Here is a 22,342-nt window from a genome sequence, read left to right as displayed (position 1 = left end):
TAATATATCTCTTTAACCTAGTAAGCAGATGCCAAAATTATATAAATAACATTGATTGCTATGAGATTTGGTACAGACCTTTGTGATCTCCCTCAGGATGGTACTCTACTGATTCAAATGCGTTATCCAACTTTGGTTTACGACCTACCGCAAACTATTGGCATACACATTTACTTTTCCAAGCAAAAAAGACAAATCATTCTGATAACCGTTTCTCAGAGGTGACATGTTGCTCCTTTTATTTCTTATTTGTTAGTAAATAGATTTTGTTTGGGTATACCAAGAGATTGACACCACATTAGGCACAGGGAACTTATTTTAACTTGTTGTTGATGTTCTATACCGAAATGATTAATTGAGAAAATCTGCAAATTAATTGATAAGGAAAATAATTAGGGACCGTTAAGCTCCGACGTTATCGGTCTTTTTATCGGTACTGGAGACATTTAATGTCATATGTATTATTGCTACATAAACATTATATTGCAGTTTTAGTTTCGCCAACTCCGTTTCTTATATGCAATAAGACAAAAAAATTGTCTGATTTCGATCTTTCCAATCGAAAAATCTCTCTCCCATCTGTGTGTGAGGGGGCGGAGTTTACACACACGCTGCTACATGCATGCAACACACACACGCGGCTGCTACATGCATGCAACACACACACAGCGGAAATGGCAGAGAGAACTAAACGCTAAAAGGTGTGGTTAAACTTGACCCTTGTCGATGTGGACAATGCTCGTTGCCAAAAGTGCAATAAGAGTTTAGCATGTAAGGGTGGTAACACGAGCAATTTGTCCAAAACATTTGAGTAACGTTTCCATGTCAGGTATGTTATGTATACCTTAATCTTCCCAGTAGAACCATTCGGCAGCAAACCTTTTGCAGCATACCGGTCTGCCCCACCTGTGTTGCTCTGTACATGCCCGGCGCCGTGGGAGGGCCAGGGAGGGCCAGGCCCTCCCATTTGACATTCTTGCCCTCCCCCAATAAACACGATTTTTATTATATATAAAAATTTTAAAAAAAAAAATTTTGTTATAAATATACTGTGAACTTTTATGCTACGATGTATGTGATGTCAGATAGTAACTAAAAAAAAAAAAAAATCGCAGGCTACGTCAAATAAATTCATGTGTCTGTTGTGATTTGTGATTCGTCCACATTTAGACCAATCACAGCGTCACACTCTGCTGCCTATTCTGGATTTGTTTATTGTGCATTCTGTAGACTCCCATTTCTGTTTGAATTACACAATGGACTTCAGAAATTGGCTCAAAAGGTCTAAGGATTTATTAAAATGAAATAGCGATGAATAGCGATGGTGCTGCTGGCGACCCTGCACCTGCCGTTGCAGCAGCACGCCTTAATGTCACAAGCTTGACCTCGGCAAACCCCGGGGTTGAGTTACCGAGCCCAAGCCTTGACTCATCAAAGCGGCCGCCACCAACGCTGTCCTCCGAGGCACAGCTCCTTGTGCCCCTACCATCACCACCTGCATTGCCACACCCTGCACCACACCCGCCAGCATCCTCCTCCTCCTCCTGCTCCGTGCCGGTGCCTCCGCTACAGACGCTACTTTGCAGCACATCAACAGGTACTATTGGGCCAGCAACCGCTCAAAGACCAACAGCCCCAGATGATCTTGGGGTTAATAAACCCAACAGGTGAAACTGGATCGTTATCAGGGAGATTGTTTTCAGGAAAGAAGCGCACTTTTGCCGCTGCATGGTACAACAACAGACCATGGCTTGAAGATTTGTTAAAAGCAGACGCAGCCTTTTGTTTCCCCTGTAGACAGTTTAAAGTCAATATGTCTTCATCTGATGCGGCTTTTACTGTCAAAGGTTTTTGCGACTGGAAACACGCATTACAGACTGATAAAGGACTGCTAAGACATGCCGCATCAAAAGAACATATTTCATGTGAGAGTTTGCAGAGAGAGAGACAGATACGCGAGGAAACAAATACGGAAATTAGTACTTTGGTGCAGATCAGCTGGCACGGAACTGTTATTACGTGTCAGCTGTCGTTGATATTGTAGCTTTTTTTAGCTGTCAACCAACTCCCTCTCAGAGGTGACCACGATTCACTCCACAGTATGTCCGACTCAGGCAGTGGGCTCTTCCTGTCGCTGTTTGAATATACGCTGCAGCACAAAGATGCAGAGTTGGCCAAAATAATGGAAAGCATTCCCCACACAGCAACATACACCTCTCACGACATGCACAATGCCATAATAGAACTAACAGCAGCTCATCGTCTCCGTCTCTACTATTTCTCTCCGAGTGCAGCGATGAGGAAGCTGCCATCCGTAACCAGTGTGCCTTGCTCGTGATTTACCAGTGTTTGTGCTGCCACGCACACAATGTTTCAAAAGTGGTTTCTATGTTGCCCTTTATTTGTGTATTTGCGATAAGTGTGCGTCTTTGCGCAATGCTGTTGGCCTCGCTGTTTGATATATATATATATATATATATATATTGATATTGTGCCGCAGGCCCGCAGCACGTGACAGGGTTGTGTGCCCTCCCATGAAAATCATATGCCCTCCCTTTAGATTTGTTCTGGGTCTGGCTCTGCACCACTGTATTTTTGCAGTAAATACTTGTTTTTTGTTTGTATTTTACAGTTCTGTAAATTCACATTATTTACAATTTTTGTTTAGTTAATTTACCTTTTTTTTATCTTCAAAATAACCGTTAAAGGACCGGATTGATAAGCGGTCTCGATAAAAGTAGCAGTACCGTTAAAACCTTAACGATACCCATCCTTAAAAAGAATCCTTAGTTGCATCCCTAATTTCCTCCTTAAACAGGGCAAGATGTTGAAGTGTATCATTGGTCTGACAGTGTAGGTCAGATATATGTAGTGCTCCTCCAGTTGTTGCATCAGGCGTGATCAATGAGGTGAAGGGCACAGGGCAGGAGGCAGATTCACGCCTCCGAGATAATTTATCACTTCCTTTCATAGGCCAGGTGTGCAATTGGACTGCAGGACAAATTGGCCCAATAAACACTATAATGTATAGTAAAGAGCAATGATATAAAAAAAATGGTGTGCAATAACAGCAGCACAGCAGTTATGTTTAAACCAAACCCTGCCTTAATTTTGACTTAATTCAATTTGATGGCACGTAGTTTAACCTTAGTGCATCTAGTTCTCTAGAGTCACCCTCTGACATGGGAAACCTCACATCCATTTGGCTGAGCCTCACTGCTGTGTGGTGAAGCCGGTCGAAGTGGCGATCAGAGGAATGTCTCGCTAAGAAGGCAAGACGGAGGGAGGCGAAGGAGCAGAGGGGTAATCCTCTGGAGGAGGAGAGGCCAAAGTGAGGAGCAGACATGCAATATTGATAGAGAGGAGAGTGGGGCTGGTAGATGAGAGGAAGAGACGGCTCAGCCAGGTGTCTGCCACTTATGGAAACCTCAGGTTGTTTCCTCAACACACTAAAGATGTTGTTGCTAGTTGGAAAGAGGGTTTAAATGTAGGCACTGTCACTTATGATTTCTTGCTTTCATTTCCAGAATAAAGTCCTGAACATTGATGGAGTCAAGGTGAAGCTCCAGGTAAGAACTTAATTTAATCTTGAAAAAACTACTTTTTCTACACAATTTGTATATGGTAAATGTTGTTGCTAAAAGAAAGGCGTCAACCAAACAAGAATCAGTGTCTAGCCCCCTATGGCATTCTTAACCCCCACCATTTTAGCTTTAGCAGTGCCTGTTATTCACTTTAGCATTGTGATGCATATGTCTAATCACACAATATACATGAAAGTGTCTGTGGCCTTGGTTTGTGAGGAAATCAATGATCCTGATACAGAAAGCCCTTATTAGGGTTTATCCATCTCCATGAATACTTTCCATGAGGCTTTGAGTTTGTCTTCCCTAATCCACACTTCCTTCTTGTTTGAAATACATTGTTGTGTTTTTGATATTTCTCACAGAGAAAGTAAATATGTGAATCATCCCTAATGATCAGAGTTAGGAGTTAGTGGAGGCTGGTGAAGTGGGCCTTTGAGCCAATTTACCTCAACTAAATACATTGCAGAGCAGTCAGTCTGCTGAGCACCCTGTAGCCCAAACGGAAAGAGAAGGAGAGTTATTTTTCCTCCAGTAATTGCCGTTCTTCATGACGGCCTCTTGGCCCTGGAGGGGGTGGGGGTCATAAAGCAGAACCAGTAATGAAGCTGACACGTCTCAGTGAGAGAAGGGAGAAGAGGGAGGGTTCAGAAAAATGCCTGATTAAAATCTACAGCAAGAAGGTGAGATGCAGTAAACTTGCACAGGTCTGCTTTAAGAAGAGTAGAAAAAGTAATTGCCATTTGAGCCGAAATTGTACTTGTCATTGCTGCCTGATTGGCAAAAAGACACTTAATTAGCCTTATTCCACTGAGGTTGGTTGAGGGGACAAAGAGCACCGACCACAGACGATTAATATTCAATATCATGACCCAGACTGAGCTCCAGATAAAAAATGATGGATGTGCTGTGACCTTAAGTCTGCACTTATTTAAGAACTAGTATTTATTATATCAACAATGGATCAAATCACTGTGTATTGTCAGTGATTTTAGCAACTGTTGCTTTAATTTACAGCCTTAAACCTTAGTGTTCTGAGTTCCTTTCGTCCCTTTTTAGTTAACCCTGTTTCCAGTAGCTAAAGGGGTCTGCACCAAAATACAGTAAAATATTGCAATTACATTAATCAGGTGCTAGTAAACATGACTCTTAATAAGTACTAATGATGTTACTACGGGTCTGCTGATTCGTACATGGGTAACCGTTTGCTAAGACACGAGCTTTATACTGATAATATATCACTGTTGGGTTTTCAGTTTGCTGTGCCCCCTGTCGCCAAAATAATTAAATTACTACAGCTTTAAAGTACTGATCAATTTCAGTGCTGAATTGACAAGAAAATTGCCTTTTCAATTGTCCTGCATATCTCATTTCCATATTCTAGACTTAGCCAGGATCACAGGAGTAAATTGAATGGAGGGCTTCACAATGAGCTCGAGTGGGATGGATGAGCAAACAGAGGACTTATTAAAAAGATAGGAACTTCATTTTCTATTCGGTGATAACCTTCCTCTCTCATTCTCTGCAGATCTGGGACACAGCTGGACAGGAGCGGTTCCGCAGTGTCACTCATGCCTACTACCGTGACGCCCATGGTAAGACACATTAATATACACACCTATAAGTTTTTTTAATTATAGATGATTAACTTCTGAGTTAGGAAACAATCTTGGTTTGTTTTGCACTTTACATACTTAACATGCAACCTAATAAGCAGATGATGGCCTCTTAACAGTGCTGTTTTAACATTTTGGTGTTGATTTTTTACCACATGATATGTACATATTGTAGCAGCACCTGACTTATATAAGTGTTCATAACAGAGGAAGCTCTAACATACCTTTTTATATATTAAACAATTGTTCTTTGCCATTAAGATACGAGGATAATTAGTTTTGGAGAATTCTAGAAAAGTCCTGCTCTATTGACATGAAAATAAATGTGTATGCCAGTGTTATAATTCACAGCAGTGGTGGTGTCGATTTGTAGATGAGATTGTTTTTCTTCCATTGTGCCGTACTCTTAAGAGCTGAGGGTTATTTTTAACTTTCCTGGGATGGAAATACAACACATTGAGGATTCATGTTCTCTTTGATGATTTGTAATCAGTCAAATCTCTGTGAGCCCGACTACATAGTTTTTCTCACAAAGCTTCTAACTAAGGGAGGGCTGCTCATAGTGAATTGCTTCAATAAAATCCACATAAGCTTTTGTATCAGGAACTAAAACCCAAACCCTGAACAGTATGAAAAAACAATAAGGTCTGATTAGTCATGTTACATCTTTCCTTAACCATCTAGTTTCATTTATGTCAGGAGAAAACAAAGTAAGTCACATACAAAGCCTGTTACTTCAATTTCTATTTGCACATGGTTTTAAAGCGAGATATACGCGTAAATAAAATACATAATACCTACATAGGCTACATCAAAGGGTACCACATGGATAAGTATACCATTCAACCAAATTATGTGGACAACATATGTGCAGAAGACGGCCACAGTCTGGGAGTCATTATTCCAACTATCAGTGAATATTTGTATATAAAAGCCAGTGTTTCCCATACATTGATTTATTGTGGCGGGCTGCCACAATTAAATATGGTCCGCCACAAATGGATCTCATAAAAAAAAAAAAAAGTATTATTCTTCTTTTTTTTTCTTCTTTTTTTTTTGTTGGTGGTCTAATGGATAGTGAGGTGGGCTGATGATCGGAAGCTTGCGAGTTCAAATCCTGCCTGGAACACCACTTGCCCTTGAGTAAGGCACTTAGCCCTCGGTTACTCCAGGGAGAATGTCCCTGTAATTGGTCATGGTCACTGTAAGTCGCTTTGGAATAAGGCCTCTGCTAAATGCCTAAATTGTAGATTATATTTTTGGGAGAATAAACCCCACAGATCCTCAACTCCGGTGTGTCTCACTCATTAACAATGCAACACAGAGCAACAAGAACGTTGCTTACAGTATTAACTTGCATGTATTATCTTATTTGAGGGGGGGTGGATACGTGGGCCACCCAAATAGGTTAAGGGGCCTTTGACTTTTCTTTTTTTGTGCGGTGCCCCCACAAATAAAATCAAATTCTGTGGGAAACACTGAAAGCACTTAAAGGCCTATTAAGCTATTATACAGGATCGGTTTCACCCCCCCCCAGAGTCTAAACTACATTTTCTGTGGAGGTTTTTCCCATATCACTCACACTCCTGCTGAAGAGTATACAGAACAAGTGTTTCAGTGAAAATGGTTCAATAAGAGATGAGAAGAACTAAAAGATTTTACCTGCTAATGGAATGAATCAGAATACCTTTATTCATCCCACAGATGAGACATTTACATTTGTTACAGCAAGTAAAGAGTCAAAGATAGCTTTGGTATTAATTAAAAAGCATGCATTCAAATATTCAATATTAAAGTAGAAATTACACAATTTATAACTACACATCCAGTACTGCAGTTTTGAAAATATAGCAGCCAGTTGAAAGTATTGAAGCTGGAAATGAAGGTTATGCTGACACAATTTTGCAGTATGTGTTTGTCTTTGTGTCTCAATCATATTGAGAATGCATCGCTTGGTTCTGTCTTTTAATCTCCAGGCAGTCATTGATCTCTGTGTGATCAAAGGGAGGTTTCTATGTGTCTGCACAATCTGTTTAAGTGTATGCAACAGGGACAGGTTGTCAGAACATGATTTGTAGTATAAACTGATCTGTGTCGGTGTGTTGTTCTCATGCATGTCCCGTATTGGCCTTACCTTGTATTAATAAAGCAAGATTTATTTGTCTGTCTCCTGGAGGAAGGAGACCCTGGAAAACTTTTAGCAGGTCCAGTTTAAGGCACGACGCCCGTGAACTTTCCGTCATCTGAAAAACACATCCTACATATTTGAAGTGCAGCCTTAGACATTTCAGTGTCAGGATTTAAAATGGCTTTTCCATTACCACCATGAAGCATATCACAGGATAAGTTCAGGCAGCTGCACTATCTGTACCACTGAACAGAAAACATCAAGCATCTCAAAAAATCCCAAGAGATGTGACCTCTTTTAAACACATCCCCTCCTCACCTGGCTGTTCTGGAGCTGAAGTGAGAAAAATAATTAGAGATAGCCTCTGGTATTTCAAGGTTAAATTCAGACCGTCAAACTTTATTGGCGGTGATGGTAGAATTTATGAGAGCTTGACACCCTTATGTAAATGAATGTCTTCTGTGCCTTTGGCAATGTAGATGGTGCCTGTGATTCACTGCAACTTCATCTAACGTGACTCTTGTCAGTAAGCTTTTAAAATTTCTGAAAAAGGCTCTGCTACTTTGGTTTCCCCAGCTTTAAATATTTCAATCAAACAAAATCAAAAAAGTGTTCTATCTACTCTGCTCTACACAATGTAGATACACTGTCATTCCCTTTGTGATCCCTATAAACTCTGAAAACAAACTCAAGTTTTTATCTGCAGAGTGTACTTTAGTCCATCCTCGTATCACCACAGTGAACGGATCATACAACACAAGTAGTTTTTTATGGTTATCCCCCGGTGACTTCTGTCTCTTTAAAGCTAGACTGTACATCTGTCTACATCAAAATATCTCTGTGAAACGCCAGCAGACCTCGGGCCAAGCTACGCCTCGACTATTATAACAATCTGTAAGTGCTGTGTGGCAGAGGTACTTCTACAAGTAGGTAGTGCAATATATTGCTGTAGAATCAGAAAATGATACACCCAAGTTATATGCAGGAAGATTAAAGTGATGAGCAATATTTTTTACATTTTTGTCTTAGATTTATTTAACTTGTTAGTTATAGCACATATGTCACACAATTAGTAATGTTATGGTTAATGTAGTGGATTGTCTTCTTTTATCCTTTTGTGTTTTACTGGAGGGATCAATGATGGGCTGGTTTTACATCTCACAAGAAGAGGCTTGTTTTGGTAAAAATAAATAGAGCATATGTTGGGACTGATTCTACTTGGTGTCCTAAAAAGACCTCGGCTTACTTGGTCAGCTCTAACTGTTTTAATGGTTTATAAAAGTGTTGGTGAATCTAAAGAGAGGATGAGTGTGGGAGGGTGAGCGACTGTTAGTAGAGGCTATGGAAAAGGACGGAGAGAGACGATTATAAGTGGTGAATGTGCGCTGTGTGGGAGATAAATCAGTGAAGTTTGACAATCCTATCATATTCAATAAAACATTGTGCCTGCCATTAGCTATATGTGATTTTTTTTTTTACTTTAGACTGACCACATGCCTTAATTTATTATCATAATATTGGTATTCACTTTCGTTTTTGTGTGTCCACGTGAAATGCACAAATGTAGCTAGATCAGGGAAACTTAAAGAATGGATGGTAATGAGTCAGCTTGCTCAAGATCAGTTCAACAGGGCTTTAAACAAGTTGGACAAATGAAAGACAATCTCTCAACATGTCACCACGCTGCTGCTGTGTTATTTCAGGTCACAGCTTCCACTCAGGATAATCCACAGTGTCAAATGTTGAGTCCCATCAGAGCGGCCATGTTGACAGCACTGTTATTGATTAGGGCAAATCTAACAATGCTCAATTTGAAGGTTGAGGTTTGTCAAATGTACACAGTGACTCCAGCTCGGCCATTTGGATGCTCCATGTTTTGCAGCGACTTTCCTTTAACAATGTGTAGTACATTTCCTACTTTAACTTCTTTTTCTGGATCAACTTTAGCTGATTGTGATGCAGAACTTTGACAGAGTCAAGAGACAGAGACCAATTGGCTCAGCCTCGGGCACAGAGTGAAAATAATCTAAATCTTTCATGGTTTTAATTTTGAAGGTTGAGACATCAAGGTTAAATATTGGATTAACCCTTCCAATATACATTTGCAGTCAAAGTATTTTTTAAACTATAAACTTTTCTGTTTCTTTTAGCGTTGCTTCTGCTGTATGACGTCACCAACAAATCATCCTTTGACAACATAAAGGTAGGTTACATTTTGTTTCTCTTTGTTCTAATTATTAATTGTGTAAGATACTGTAACATTAATAATTTCATTCTCACTTTATCATAAGTTACATGAGCACATGTTGTTTTTCTTAAACATGTGCAACAATGCAAATGGCACACCTGACATGGTAACTTGCAATTAAATGAATATACTTTTTCTATCAGATTGATTTTATGAATTGAAAGGCTGTGTTGTCACAGAAGGCTGAGTAACATCTGGATGATATGAATTTGTTGTTCCAAAATGCTGAGTTTCATTGTCAGTGTTTTTATCAAAGCCAGTGTGACAGTTGGTTAAACAAGCAGAGAGTAATCTGGGAAAAACTGCAGAAGAAAAAGAGGAATGAGACATTGATTGTGATGCGCGATAGCATGGTCAGCTTTTAGTCAAAACTGTGTCCTTTCTTTGGACCTTAGGGACCAATCAGCTGTCCTCAGATCTGTCTCATCCCCCTCTTTCTTTCCACTGTACTCTTCTGCCTACGATAAGGGGAAGTATAAAGATATTGAATTTCACCCGGCATGGCTGCTATCCCTCTATGTATTAATTATTGTCTGGATCATAGATGTCAGTGTTCAGTTTTAGTTTAAAGTTATACATTATAGATGGTAACCATAGAGAAGCAATGTGTTGTGGCTGAAGCGAAAAAAAGTCCCTGTGATGTCAAACAAACTACAGTTTTGAAGCCTTGAGTTTGTCGTTTCGACCACTGTGATTTGAGACCAGAGGGTGAATCTGAACGCTGGAAAAATAATTAGTTGGCTGAACAATACAATTTAACATTTTCATGAACTGTTGAACACAAAGGTAGCCCATCATAAAACATACCCCTCTTTATTGTCTTTTACTGAGTTGGAACCATCATTTATGAAATGAGAATCATGCTGTTTGGAAGAAGACTTTAAACTAGTTATGAAGATCTGAAGGTCACCGCTCGGTTATGTCCGCCCTTTCTGAAGCGGTGCCTCCTCTGCTCTTGGTTTTTACAGTGCACATTATCTCCAAGTGTATTGAATTGAAAAGTAATGGGTTGTATGAAGCAATTTAGCTGAGTTAAGTTATATTTGATTATTCCTTGCTGGGTCGTCCATCTTCTGCATTTAGCCCAGCCCCAATATTGCAGAGCAGCGTCTTGGTCAATAGCAGTAAGATGTCTTTTGAGTGTGAGAGATAACCAACATTGATGGAAAGGTAACAGAACGGACTCAGCCGCGCTGGTGCGGTCCGACTCCATTCAGACCACTGTGGCGCCGGACCTGCTCATTGGCACAGACTGAAATACTGTGGCTGTTTGCTCCCTAGCAACAGGAAGGCTGTAAACAGATAACGTAATAAAGGATGAAACTGATTCATATCACCTGAGCACTCATGCAAAGGAAACCATTCATTAGTACCCAGGATATTATTTTATTTCCTACGTTATCTGATGGATACACAGCTTTATGAAGTTACCATGCGTGTATAGAAACTGTTCCATGAACATTTATATACATATAACCTTATTATAAAGAAAAAAGGTTGTTGGTGCAGTCTGTCGTTTAGTTCACAGCAATTTAAAAGTTAATATAGTCTTGGCTACACATACACCTATTGATTTAGCAAATCTAAATAACATGAAAATACAATACAAGAGGAAGAAGACGGCCAACCTGACCTAAAAGGTTATTTGGATTTAATTTGCCATAGAAAAGGGATTTGAAAGGATACAGAATTGCAAACTAATTACTTCAAATCGTTTATTTTAGAAAATATTTATCTGAATCAATAATGAAAATAATGTGTTTTTAAGACCCCTCGTATTGAAAATAAGAAATATATCTTCTATCCATAAACTTTATATTTTTGTTCAGAAGATGAATTAGCTGTAAACACGTCAAATTGGCCACCTTTTTTAAGAGTCAATAGCAGCTTTTTAGAAACAAATTCTCCATATCCTTCATGGTGTCTCTCTATACAACCATACCTGTTGTTTCCCTCTGTGTATTAAATGCACCCTGCAAAGGTAAGTGTGGCAATCTCCAGCTGCTTTAATTGACACTGACCATCAGGGGGAAAAAAAGTATCTTTATCTGAGAGCAGCAGAGACACTGTTAAGGGAAGGAGAGGGTGTTTGTCTCCAGTCTCTGCCAGAGAATTATGATGTGCCTATCCGCCCTGAGACATCATTAAAAAGAGGTTCGTCTTTAGCTACAGATATGACCAGCAGCTCAAAAATAGGTGGGGGGCGAGTTTGTGTGTGGGTGTAGAAGCTGGACAGGTAGGACACTGATAGGTTGGGCAGGCAGTTACCGGATGGAGGATGAGTAAATGTCAACAATTTAAAATAAAAAGTATTCAGGGCCGGTGAAACGGAAGACATTCAGCTTTAGTCTTTTCTCTTCATTGTCCAACACATCGTGCTTCAAGCTTCAGTTGTTTTTAAGCCTTCACCTTAGCCAACTTTGAGGACTTCAAATCTTGGATGATTCTGATTGTTCACTGTACCTTGCTTTGCATTGCTGCCCCTATCAGACTTTTAGTTTTTACCTAACCACAAGGAAAACTGAAGCTCATTTCCTTATCATTAAAGGTCTCATATTATACTGTTTTTCATCTATATATTATAGGTCTCAGATATATACAAAACATGTCTCTGAAGTGTTTGGCTCGAAATACAGAAATAACAGATAATTGCAGCATCCCATAATCCCCTCCGTTTCAGCCATGTTTCAAAAGTGCTGATTCTCTGTCCCTTACTTTAGATGAAAAATAAGGAGCCACTCCCCACACCCCTCTGAGAGATATTTGGTTAAAAAGAACACAATGGTGCTCTAGGAGGAGATTCAGGTGATAAGGTGGGGGGTGTTACCTTGGTTGGTTATTGGCTAATGGTTACACGAGCCCAAAAAAACGTTATGACATCATAAAGTGGCCAAAATCTGATCAGCTCATTTTCAGACAGGTTTTTATATAAATGGATCAGGACAAAAAGTGAGCGAATCTTTTTTCCTGAAACGTTCAGAATCTCTTTACACAGAGGGGACACATGTTTATGTATACAAGACATGAAAAAGTGGATTTTGCATAATAGGTGACCTTTAAGAGAATTTGAACAGCTCATCATGGCTACTTCCAGGTCATTTTCCTCTGTTAGGAACCTTCCTAAGCAGAATTGACAAATCGACCACAACCACAGTCCTTTCTTGCCCTGCTTAGCCATCCTACCTTTCTTCCGTTCCTAACCCAAAATCCACATTTAATCTGTTACAGCAAGTGTATACGCTGGTGGCAAACTACAGATGCCTGCTGGCACACCGCTGCCAAACGAGCACTAACTCATCTTAATGGACCCTAATGGTGATGAATGCCACTCCGAAGGAGAAATGAGAGGAAAAACGTTCCTCTCTTCCTCTGCTCTCAGACCTCTCTGTGGTGTATTATTTTCTATTATTTAGAAGACATTAAGGCAGGCAAAGCATTTGCGTCATAGGAGTTGTCATTCATCTCAGAGAGAAATACTTAAAACTTGAGGTGGGAGACTTAATCAAAGCAATTTATCTTATGTTCTGACATGCTTTATCTAAAATAGCTGCTGTCATTAGATAGTGAAATTGTGATTGGAGTGGTTTAAAAATGCTAGTGGTGTTTCTTTAATCTAAAGATTTGTTTGAGTTTTTTCTAGTTTGTGTATTTTAAACTGCATATTACAGCAGAGGCTGTCAGAGTAACTTCCTGTAGTCAGTTATAGTCTTCTATCTATTGTATTGTTTGATATACACAAGTACAGTGGTTGATGCCATTGTAGCAAAAATACTTTAGCAATTTAGTAACGTGATGAATGTTGTCTTGTCAGAAGAAGTGCTTCAGGAAGACTATAAGAGTCTGTTACGTCTGTGCTGCAAATCATTTATCTTGGTTCCTCCTGTTAAAATGCAGCCTGGCTTCTGTTGTGCTATCATTCAAAGCTAGATTCATTTACTGTTTACTGCAATCAGAAAGATTCAAAACAGAACAATTCATTGCTCTCCGTCTGTCAATTAACCTGCAGATCCCAAGACCCAACAATTAGAGCAACAGACTGCTCTGGTGATTATCATCAGCTTTTCAACTTGTGGCGATGCCTAAATACTGGTAAGGTCTCGTAACAAGTCAACTGTTTGGTATTGAGCAGTGAGAAAACCGTAGATTTACCAGATTTATCTTTTTTGGGAAACAGCTGCCTGGGACTAAGATAATGCAGATGAACACAGAAAAACTAAATGTAAAGATTAAAGTTGCATACAAAAAACAGAACAACTAGCTGAAAGGATGTTCAATGGCTTCATTGAACTATGGGAAAGTTACGGTCAAGGGATTACTTTTTTGTATTTGTCACTATAAACAATCCCCTTCAAATTACATGGTTTCATTCAATGGCAAAGAAAGAATGTGATCTCTGGCAGACCAGAAAAAAAGCCTCATAACTTTTTGTATTGACTTTAAGGCAATGCCAAACATTATTTGCCATTCATTTTGTAGGACTCGCTGTTCTGCTGACGTGACAGTAATTCCAGTCGTGATGTTTTGAAGCTGAACCTTTTGAAATCCCCACAGTGTTCTTATAACATCAGAATTGATCAGCGCCCAGGCAGGGATCCAAGTAAAGCAGTCTCATAAGAAACAAACTCTGTTTTATATTGACTGTGCAGATCAATAGATGTGACCTGAATTAGAATACATGCTCTATAAATATAATTAAAAGATTCTTATCGAACAGCCTGCCTTTGATGCTTATTTTTAAATGTTGTATTGCTTTGCAGCTGTGATTGCTCTTACATCTGTGTGTGCTGATGCCCTAATGCTTGATCATGCTTACGTGTGTGTTGTAGAAACCCAATAAAAGCAATGAGACATGAAACCTTCATCTTCGTGCCTTCATTCATCTCTCTCTCTGTCCCCGGGGCATGGACCGGCTTCAAATGAAATGGCCGCCTGCTTACCTCAGAGCTGTTAAATGTCATGGCACCACTGCACCAGATGGGGATGAGAAAGGGTCAGTAAATAATGCAGTGATATGAATTTAAATACCATTCATTTATAATCAGTGGCGCATTTATGTAGTAAATCATTTCAAGCAAGTGAAACATTGTGGATTATTCTGCACCATCAGGTTTAATACGTGTTATTGTGACACGCAGTAATCCTCATTCATCATCTTCCCACTCACACAGCACCTGTAATTGCTGGGAACATTAATAGTCTGTTGGTAAATAACCACCTATTGAGTCAAAGATGGAGCCGCCAGTGGAGAGTAGTCCTGCAAAGGCAAATTGTTGGTGTTCAACTTCTTTATGATTACATTTCCATTTGCTTTGATGTCAGATAGAAAGTGGAAAAACATGCGACACTGATTAACCCATTCAAACCCAAGATGTCAGCTATACTTTTTGTTGTTGTTGGAGCAATTTGATTTCCCAGAAGGAATCAGATGAGTGAAATGTAACTATTTCCATGGAAAAAAAGTGTATTCTCTTTCTTCGTCCTTGTTGCTGCATTTTTTCCTTTTTTTTGGGGGGAGAGTATGGAAATAAGGATGGCCATCACTTCGCTGCTCTTTGTTACAGAACAGCTCATTTCTGCCTGCTCACCAGGGGGGAAAAAGCCTTTTATGTTCCTGTGAGTTTGTTGCAACTCTGCAGAAGGAAGCTCTTTACCTGTGAGGGGGCTGACAAAGGTCAAAGTCATTCAAACGCTCTGAGCGAAAATATGATTTGCCAGCGGTCTTTCTATCTGTTCTTTCAGCTTTAAAAGCAGCAGCAGCAGTGTGGAACCCATTTAGGAGTGTTTATGCAAGTTTAAAGAAACATGTTGTTTAGCTGTAGCCTTGGGTACAGAGCTTTTAGATCAATACAGAAATATGCTGCATACAGAGTATGTTTTGCTTGCAGACAGAAATGTGCAATCTGAGATACAAAGTTTTAGTTTTTTACTTTACACCAAGTCAGTTTGTTGGCATTTTTCCCTGAACACCTTTATGTGAAACAGATTTGTCAGATAAATTGGAGCCAGGAGTCCTGCACTGTGCCTTCTTCCAATTAATTATAGACCCATCTCTAAATTATCAGTTCTGGCCAAGGTTCTTGAAAGCCTAGTGAGTGAACAGGTAAACGTGCTTTGATGTTTACAGGATGTCATTTTTACTTAAGTGAGGTTTCAGAAAGCAACATGGCACCATCACTGCGACAATGAAAGTGGTGAATGATATTGCGGATATCTTGGACTAAAAGCAGAGTTGTGCAGCTCTGTTTATTGATCTTTCCAAAGCGTTCGATACCGTCGATCATCATATCCTGAAGCAGAGGCTGGAGAGGATTGGCATATCCAGCCATGCAGTGGGGTGGTTTGTGAACTACCTCTCTGAAAGGTCCCAATGCTCTCGCGTGGTTAAACATTACAAATGGTGTTCCCCAAGGTTCTGTTTTAGGTCCACTTTTATTCTCCATCTATATGTTTCTGCATCATCTTTCCTGTTTGTCACAACTATTGACAGTTGGTGCTTTTGTTTACTGAGATATGTTTCTGCTGTTTGGCACAAGTAAACAGTTGGTCTCAGAAAAATATTCTTAATGTTCATGTTGACAAAGTCCAGCATAAAAAGCTCTCTTGATTCTGTCACGGTCCATCTCTTCTGTCTTTTCTGAGGGTTTTATCTCTAACTGGCATGAAAAGTGCAGAAACGTTGTCAATGTTTGTTGTGTTATCTCTGAGCTGTAATCCCATCCATGCAGTTCTTTATCTTGCATACACAAGGACTTGTATATTGGACTCAAGTATATGTTCAGAATAGCAAGTGGCCTGTTAAATGTAGTTGCCTTATACGAGTGTTAATATCAACACTGATTATACTCATTCGATTTTGAAGAAGACTGATTTAATTTGTAAACAGCAACCTTAAACTTTTATTACAAGTTCTGTGGATTATCCAGTTTTACTATGCCATTGTTTGAGAATTAGGGTGTTGTGTTTTGTAAGTAGCAAATGTTAACAGATTGTGACATACTTAACTAGAAAGGTCCTCATGGAAAAACCATATACTAGCATCAACATTTAAGTGTTGTATCTATTGGCATTCTGATGTTAGCTATGCCCTACATAGTTTTGTGGACCTCATTGACTAAATGGTCATACTGTAAAATGTGCCGGTGGCCAGAGGAATGAAATGGAGCATTTAAGTTGCTGTTAATGTTTGGTGCTTAATGCCACTGCTGTTTTGTGTTTAGACTGTTGTACCAGAATCCACTTGGTGTCACTAGCTGGTCAAACAAGCTTACAACATGGCAAGACATTAGCACGGGATCTAAAGTGTTGTGGGTTCTTTAAGTAAGAGGAACAAACAATATCATGGTAGGATGTCAAAATCTCTCAGCAGTGGCCACCCTCCTCCCACACGGCTGACTGTTTTGAAGTCGGTGAAGACTGTATGTGGCTTGAGGTGCTTTCTGAGATTTTCTACACTTTCTTTTTGATCATGTTCTTTGTTTTATTGTCTTAATTTGAATTGTGAAATAACATCTAGACAATGAAATCCCTTCATATGAATAAGTGTTTTTCTGCCTAGAATAGAAGCCCCTTTTTAGACAACAAAAAAAGATTTGAAAGAGACGAAATGTGTTTACAAGGACTGATAAAAGGACTGACAAGATGTCAGTGTGATTGACAGGAAGGCGCTGAGCCCAACATACTCCTGTGACACACATTGCATGTCTCTGGAAATAAATTGGTGCAGATGGCACACAGGGCATCAGGATAATGAGGACACAATCTCAAACTGCCAGCAACTCGGTTAGATGCATGATGCATATATTTGTTTATTTTAAGGAAAAAGTGGCAAAGTTGCACACTTGCAAGTTAGTTTACTGCAGTGTTAGGAGCTTTCAGCCTACTTGCTCTGAAACTCCATTTCGACTGCACTTGAGATTGGACGTACTCCTTTCTATTCCCATTTTTTCAATATTATGAATTCCCTTTTTTATATTCATAGAATCATAATTTGAGGAAATAGAAATCCAGCCTTGCGCTGTCAGTGTCTGAACTGATTTCATTTACCTCTTGACTTGCCGCAAATGAAACACATAATTAGACTTTCTCCTCTGCTTTTCTCCCTCTAATGCAAGTCATTTTGATACAAGAGGTATATAGATGTTGTCATAAAGTAGGGAAAGATCTGCTGAAAAACACTTCTAAATGTACATATTAAATGAAGTACATTAAAGTAAAGAATATGGCACAATCTTTAATATGACACAGACACGAGGCACATCAAAGCAGTCAAATATATGTGTGCGCAAATGCAGGCAACCAATTGGGGGAGTTAGTGGTTGTTATAGTTTGGTCAGGACTTTTCTCCTTGCTTTTTATCTAACACTTTAACCTGAAACTGAATATTTACATATGTTCACATGCTGCAGTTTCAGAGCAAGTTAGAGACCATGGCATGGTTGCCAGTATTTTCTTTTGGCTTGTTCTTTCTCCAAGAAACAACCTGAATCTGCGAATGTTGTGTTGACCTTGTTTTATTTTCCCTTTGGCAATTTGTTTTGTCTTTGTGCCGTCTGCTCAGAGGGCCAAGCTGAATCGTATTAATATCCATAAAAAAGTAAACTGCTTAATAACAAGGAGAAGTTTTCCTTGCAGCAAAGCAATAATTGTATTCATTTTAACATCCATTTGGTATTTTCAACCACAGGGTTGGTTAAATATAAATCAAAGCTTCCACTCCAACATGAATAGCTTTTTATTAGGTTTATTTGTTTACACCGGTATAAACCTATCGCTGACTGAAAGACACAGGTTTAGGGTCAGTGCATATGTTCAGCTTCTACAGCACCTCAACTCATTTGAGAGCAAGGAGAGAGGTGAGGATAGTTCCTTTTATACCAGTCTCACTCTCATTGCAGCTTTTCGAAGCACATCAGTCATCCAGACATGTCTCACACCCATGTTTGCTAGCAGACAGACGGTTCAGCTGCTCTTATATAAACATCTCTTTCAGGCCACAGAAAACGGCTTACTATCTGTTGTATCCGGTGTTTGTTTCTTTCTTATGATGTGCAGTATTATTATACAAAACGGACTTGATCACATGAAGATAGTTGATGTGCCAATAAAATCTGTGGAAGAAAACACAAGTGATTCCACAAATGTCAACAAGCAGATCTCTGAAAATGCCAGAATTATGAACCCTGGTTTGGCATGAATCAAATATTGATGTTGGTTGTGTACTTGCATGAATGTGTGACAGGATTTATCCTCCTTGCGTGTCAGATTGTGACTTTATGTAACTGAGCTGCCTCTCGGAGCTTAAACCTGCTCTCTGGGGAGAAGTCCTACTTTCTCCTTGCACTCCTCTATGGCTCAGTGCAACTCTGCCGGTTGTTGGGAGCAGACTCCTGCCGTCTGTCTGGTTCAAGGATATGAACCAGACATAGTTATACTATCTGATGAAATTGTACGTAAAGATTAGACCTGCTGTTGGGTTCTGGTAGGTAAATAACTCTCTCTGTCTCTGGAAGAAACATGAAGTATTCCTTTACCAGCAGATCTGACTAGTTTTCCCAATGTAGGACACAGCTCTGCTTTTTCTTCTCATTTACAACTAAAGGAAATCAAGCAACATCAGAAGTACCCTCACAAACCTCCACCAGTGACAACTTGTCACACCAATGTCACGCCGCAGCAGCCATCTGCCTTCCTTTTATCTTCCCTCCTCTAAGAAAGATCTTTTTGTATTTGTCTTGTCTTTCACTGTCACTGTCTGTCTCTCCATCTTGCTTCCTTTTGGCACCCTCTCTTTCTCTGTCACATCTCTGGCTCGTTCGCTCGTTCTCTCCCTCTGTCACATCGTCCTCTCTGCCTTTTGTTATCGTCTCTTACTTCTACAGTTGAGCAGTGTGAGTTTCAATGATGTATTAAGAATTCTAGCTTTAGGAAATTTGATATTTTAGAGCAAATGCCAACTAATTCTCATTTGGTCAAATTCAAATATTGCATCAACATGTTACTTTCTACAACATTTCTAACCGACATTTTAATTCATCAGAGCCCTGACTACTGAGAAATCCAAAGGTGGTGAAAAGTGTTTTTGCCCTTGCAAGCAAAACAAACTCCCAGCTGCCTCTGATGTGCCAGACTATTTGTAATTGCCAGGGCAACGAGCAGAGACATTTATTACCTCTTCTGCCACCGGGCCACGTTGTACTCTGACATTTGGCAAGAGATCCTGATATTAGTCTTGAATTCAAATGAACCTGCCTTCCTTCCTTCAGCCATGGCAACTGGCTTTTTTTTTTTTTACTGTAAAATACTGTCGCTCCAGAGCCTCATGTTTCAGGGCTTACATTGTTTGGAGGAGAGAGACCTGACAGGATGTCACTGTTTGTTCAGCTTCTCACAGGGATGTAATGGCTCTCAGATGGCTGTTCATCACAGTGTCATTATCTATGTAAGCTTGTTTACTCTTCAATTATCACTTGCTGGTCTCTAAATGCAGTTGCGTTGTTTTTTTGAGCATCAACTGTCGGAGCATATAAATGCACTAACATGTCTAATCTCCCTTATATTCAATGATGATGATATCTAAATCACACTGAATTGATCTGTTGTTGCTGTTCAGTTTGTCCACTTGTCATTTGCGATGAATGATAATAGGAGACTTAAATGATCCTGGATGGGGGTGACAAGTGACATCTTCTGGAATAAATGATGAATCTATGAAATGACCCGTGTGGGAGTGCGCTATAATAACCACCTGACTGATCTTATTACGAGCTATGGATTATAAACACTTCATCAGTAATCGCAGCATATGGAGAGAGTCACAGAGGCAAGCTGTCAAATTCACGTGGGAGAGGGAAATGTGCAAAGGGGGGGGTAGATGAACAACCTTTTGAAAACAAAGGCTAAACGTTCACAGCCGTTTCCTCATACAAACAGGTTATTTAAAAGCATGAGCAGACTTCAGAGACAAGCCATTTTCATAAAGCAATTATGGCAAACAGTTGACAAATCCTTGACAAGTAATGTAATTATGCATGGAGCAGGTAATTATCCATATGGAAAATGCTTCTCGGTGACATTCCACTCCTTCAGCACAGGATGAAAGCCAAATTCAGACGACCAAACACAATCTTTTCTCAGCCATCTCATAAAATCAGAGGGCTCACACAGACCTTATTTCTTATCGCTTTAAATATCCCTCTTGATCTGCCCTCCACTCCCGCAGGGCGACCATCTCTCAAACCAACTGACCTCTCTGACCTCATTAAGCACATTACAAACCTGATTTAGCATAGATTTCTTGAATGTATTTGTTTTAAACGGATAAACACTTTCTTTTTTTAAATGTCATCTTCTCCCTTGTGAGTACTGAGCATTTGGACTCGAGCAGTAAGTCACTCACTTTCTCAGTTTGTAGTATGGGGTGATGACTAAAATGCAGATGTTTTATTTATTAGCACCTGTGGGTGTGAGCATTTGTCATTCAATGCTAACCATGTGAGCCTGTAGAGGGTGATGCATCATTCTGTTGGATGTGTGTCATTGTCTGGGGGAAGGCTCGAGGCTCCACTGTCAGGCCACTGTGTGGGGGTTTAACTACGTCTGAATACTAATATACTGGGAGAAGGTTTAAAAATGCTACGGACAGCAAATGGGACACTGAAAGATGGAAACAAGTTCATAATTGCGCATGTTTTATACATTTTGATGCATCACCTACTGTTTATATTAAGTATTCCAATTGACTCATGCTTAGTATTTCTTAACCTCTCTCATATTCAGTCCACACATTTCTTATCTCATCCTGTTATTTCACCGCACCTTTGGCTGGAGGGGACCCCGGTGAAATCCCTTTGCAAATACAGTCATCACTGATTCATTCCAGAGGACTTGAAACTGCTCTGGAGAAGGACTAACAGAGGAAAGGACAATTAATCACCTCAGTCAGAAATCCAATGTGGAGTAATTCACTGTGGTATAATTAGGATTTGTGCTGAGATGAGGGATATTATTTCAGCAGGTGGGGTCTGCAGGTGTCGTCTGAGCTGATTCAAAGCTCACTATGACTGGATGCTTTAAGTGCTGTTGGGCCTCATACAGTCAGAAGTGCATTTTGTTCGCCTGTAAAGCTTTCCCCTGTGTACAAACTGTAGTTAAGGCAGGACGAATGGATCAGACGGTGTTGATTAAACTGATGAGTGTTACAGACACCCTCCCTCTCAGTGTTTATCTTTTTCAGATGCTAGTTATTGCTTTTATCTTTTTATCTCTTTGTCCTTGCCTACGTTTTTTTTGTCTGTTAAAAAAAAATATCTTCCTTCCTCCATTTTCATGTCGTAGTCGCTCCCACTTTCCTCTTCCTCTTTTTTCGGATTAATAAATTAAGTGCTCAGGCTTGTCCTTGACAAGGTTTCCCTTCCCGGAAACATTCTTATTTGTATCACATATTTCTTCCTTCTTGTCTCTTATCTCAGGTTTTAGTTTTTTTTGCACTCATGATGTCTCTCCTCTGTCTTCTCTCTCTCTTGTCTCTTTTTCCTGTATCTTTTTACAGGCATGGCTGACTGAAATCCATGAATACGCTCAACAGGATGTGGTGCTCATGCTGCTTGGAAACAAGGCAAGGCATTGTGGGAAAGATAGAAGAAATATTCTATACACATGAACACTATATGCTGTTTCAATTCAATACTATATCATTCATTATTTACCTTTTCTTTGATAAAATAGTTATTGACTTAAATGACAATGCTGCCAATTGTTCTGCCTAAAG

At 39.7% G+C, this 22,342-nt stretch overlaps 1 protein-coding gene across 2 annotated transcripts in view; it reads left to right on the top strand.

Moving 5' to 3' along the window:
• LOC117548470 (ras-related protein Rab-26-like) overlaps positions 1-22,342 on the top strand; it is a 53,555-nt gene that overhangs the window by 25,551 nt on the left and 5,662 nt on the right. Inside the window, exons 3-6 of one of the 2 annotated variants that reach the window (XM_034219788.1) lie at positions 3,528-3,569; positions 5,113-5,179; positions 9,479-9,531; positions 22,124-22,189. In XM_034219788.1, the coding sequence (XP_034075679.1) occupies positions 3,528-3,569; positions 5,113-5,179; positions 9,479-9,531; positions 22,124-22,189 (228 nt within the window). The remainder of the gene's footprint in view (positions 1-3,527; positions 3,570-5,112; positions 5,180-9,478; positions 9,532-22,123; positions 22,190-22,342) is intronic. The other variant, XM_034219789.1, reaches the window with a different exon arrangement.

Source organism: Gymnodraco acuticeps, unplaced genomic scaffold (genome assembly GCF_902827175.1).
Source record: "Gymnodraco acuticeps unplaced genomic scaffold, fGymAcu1.1, whole genome shotgun sequence".
NCBI classification, from domain to species: Eukaryota; Metazoa; Chordata; class Actinopteri; order Perciformes; family Bathydraconidae; genus Gymnodraco; species Gymnodraco acuticeps.
The sequence above is the reverse complement of the archived record's forward strand: the minus strand, read 5'-3'. Positions and strand labels throughout refer to the sequence as shown.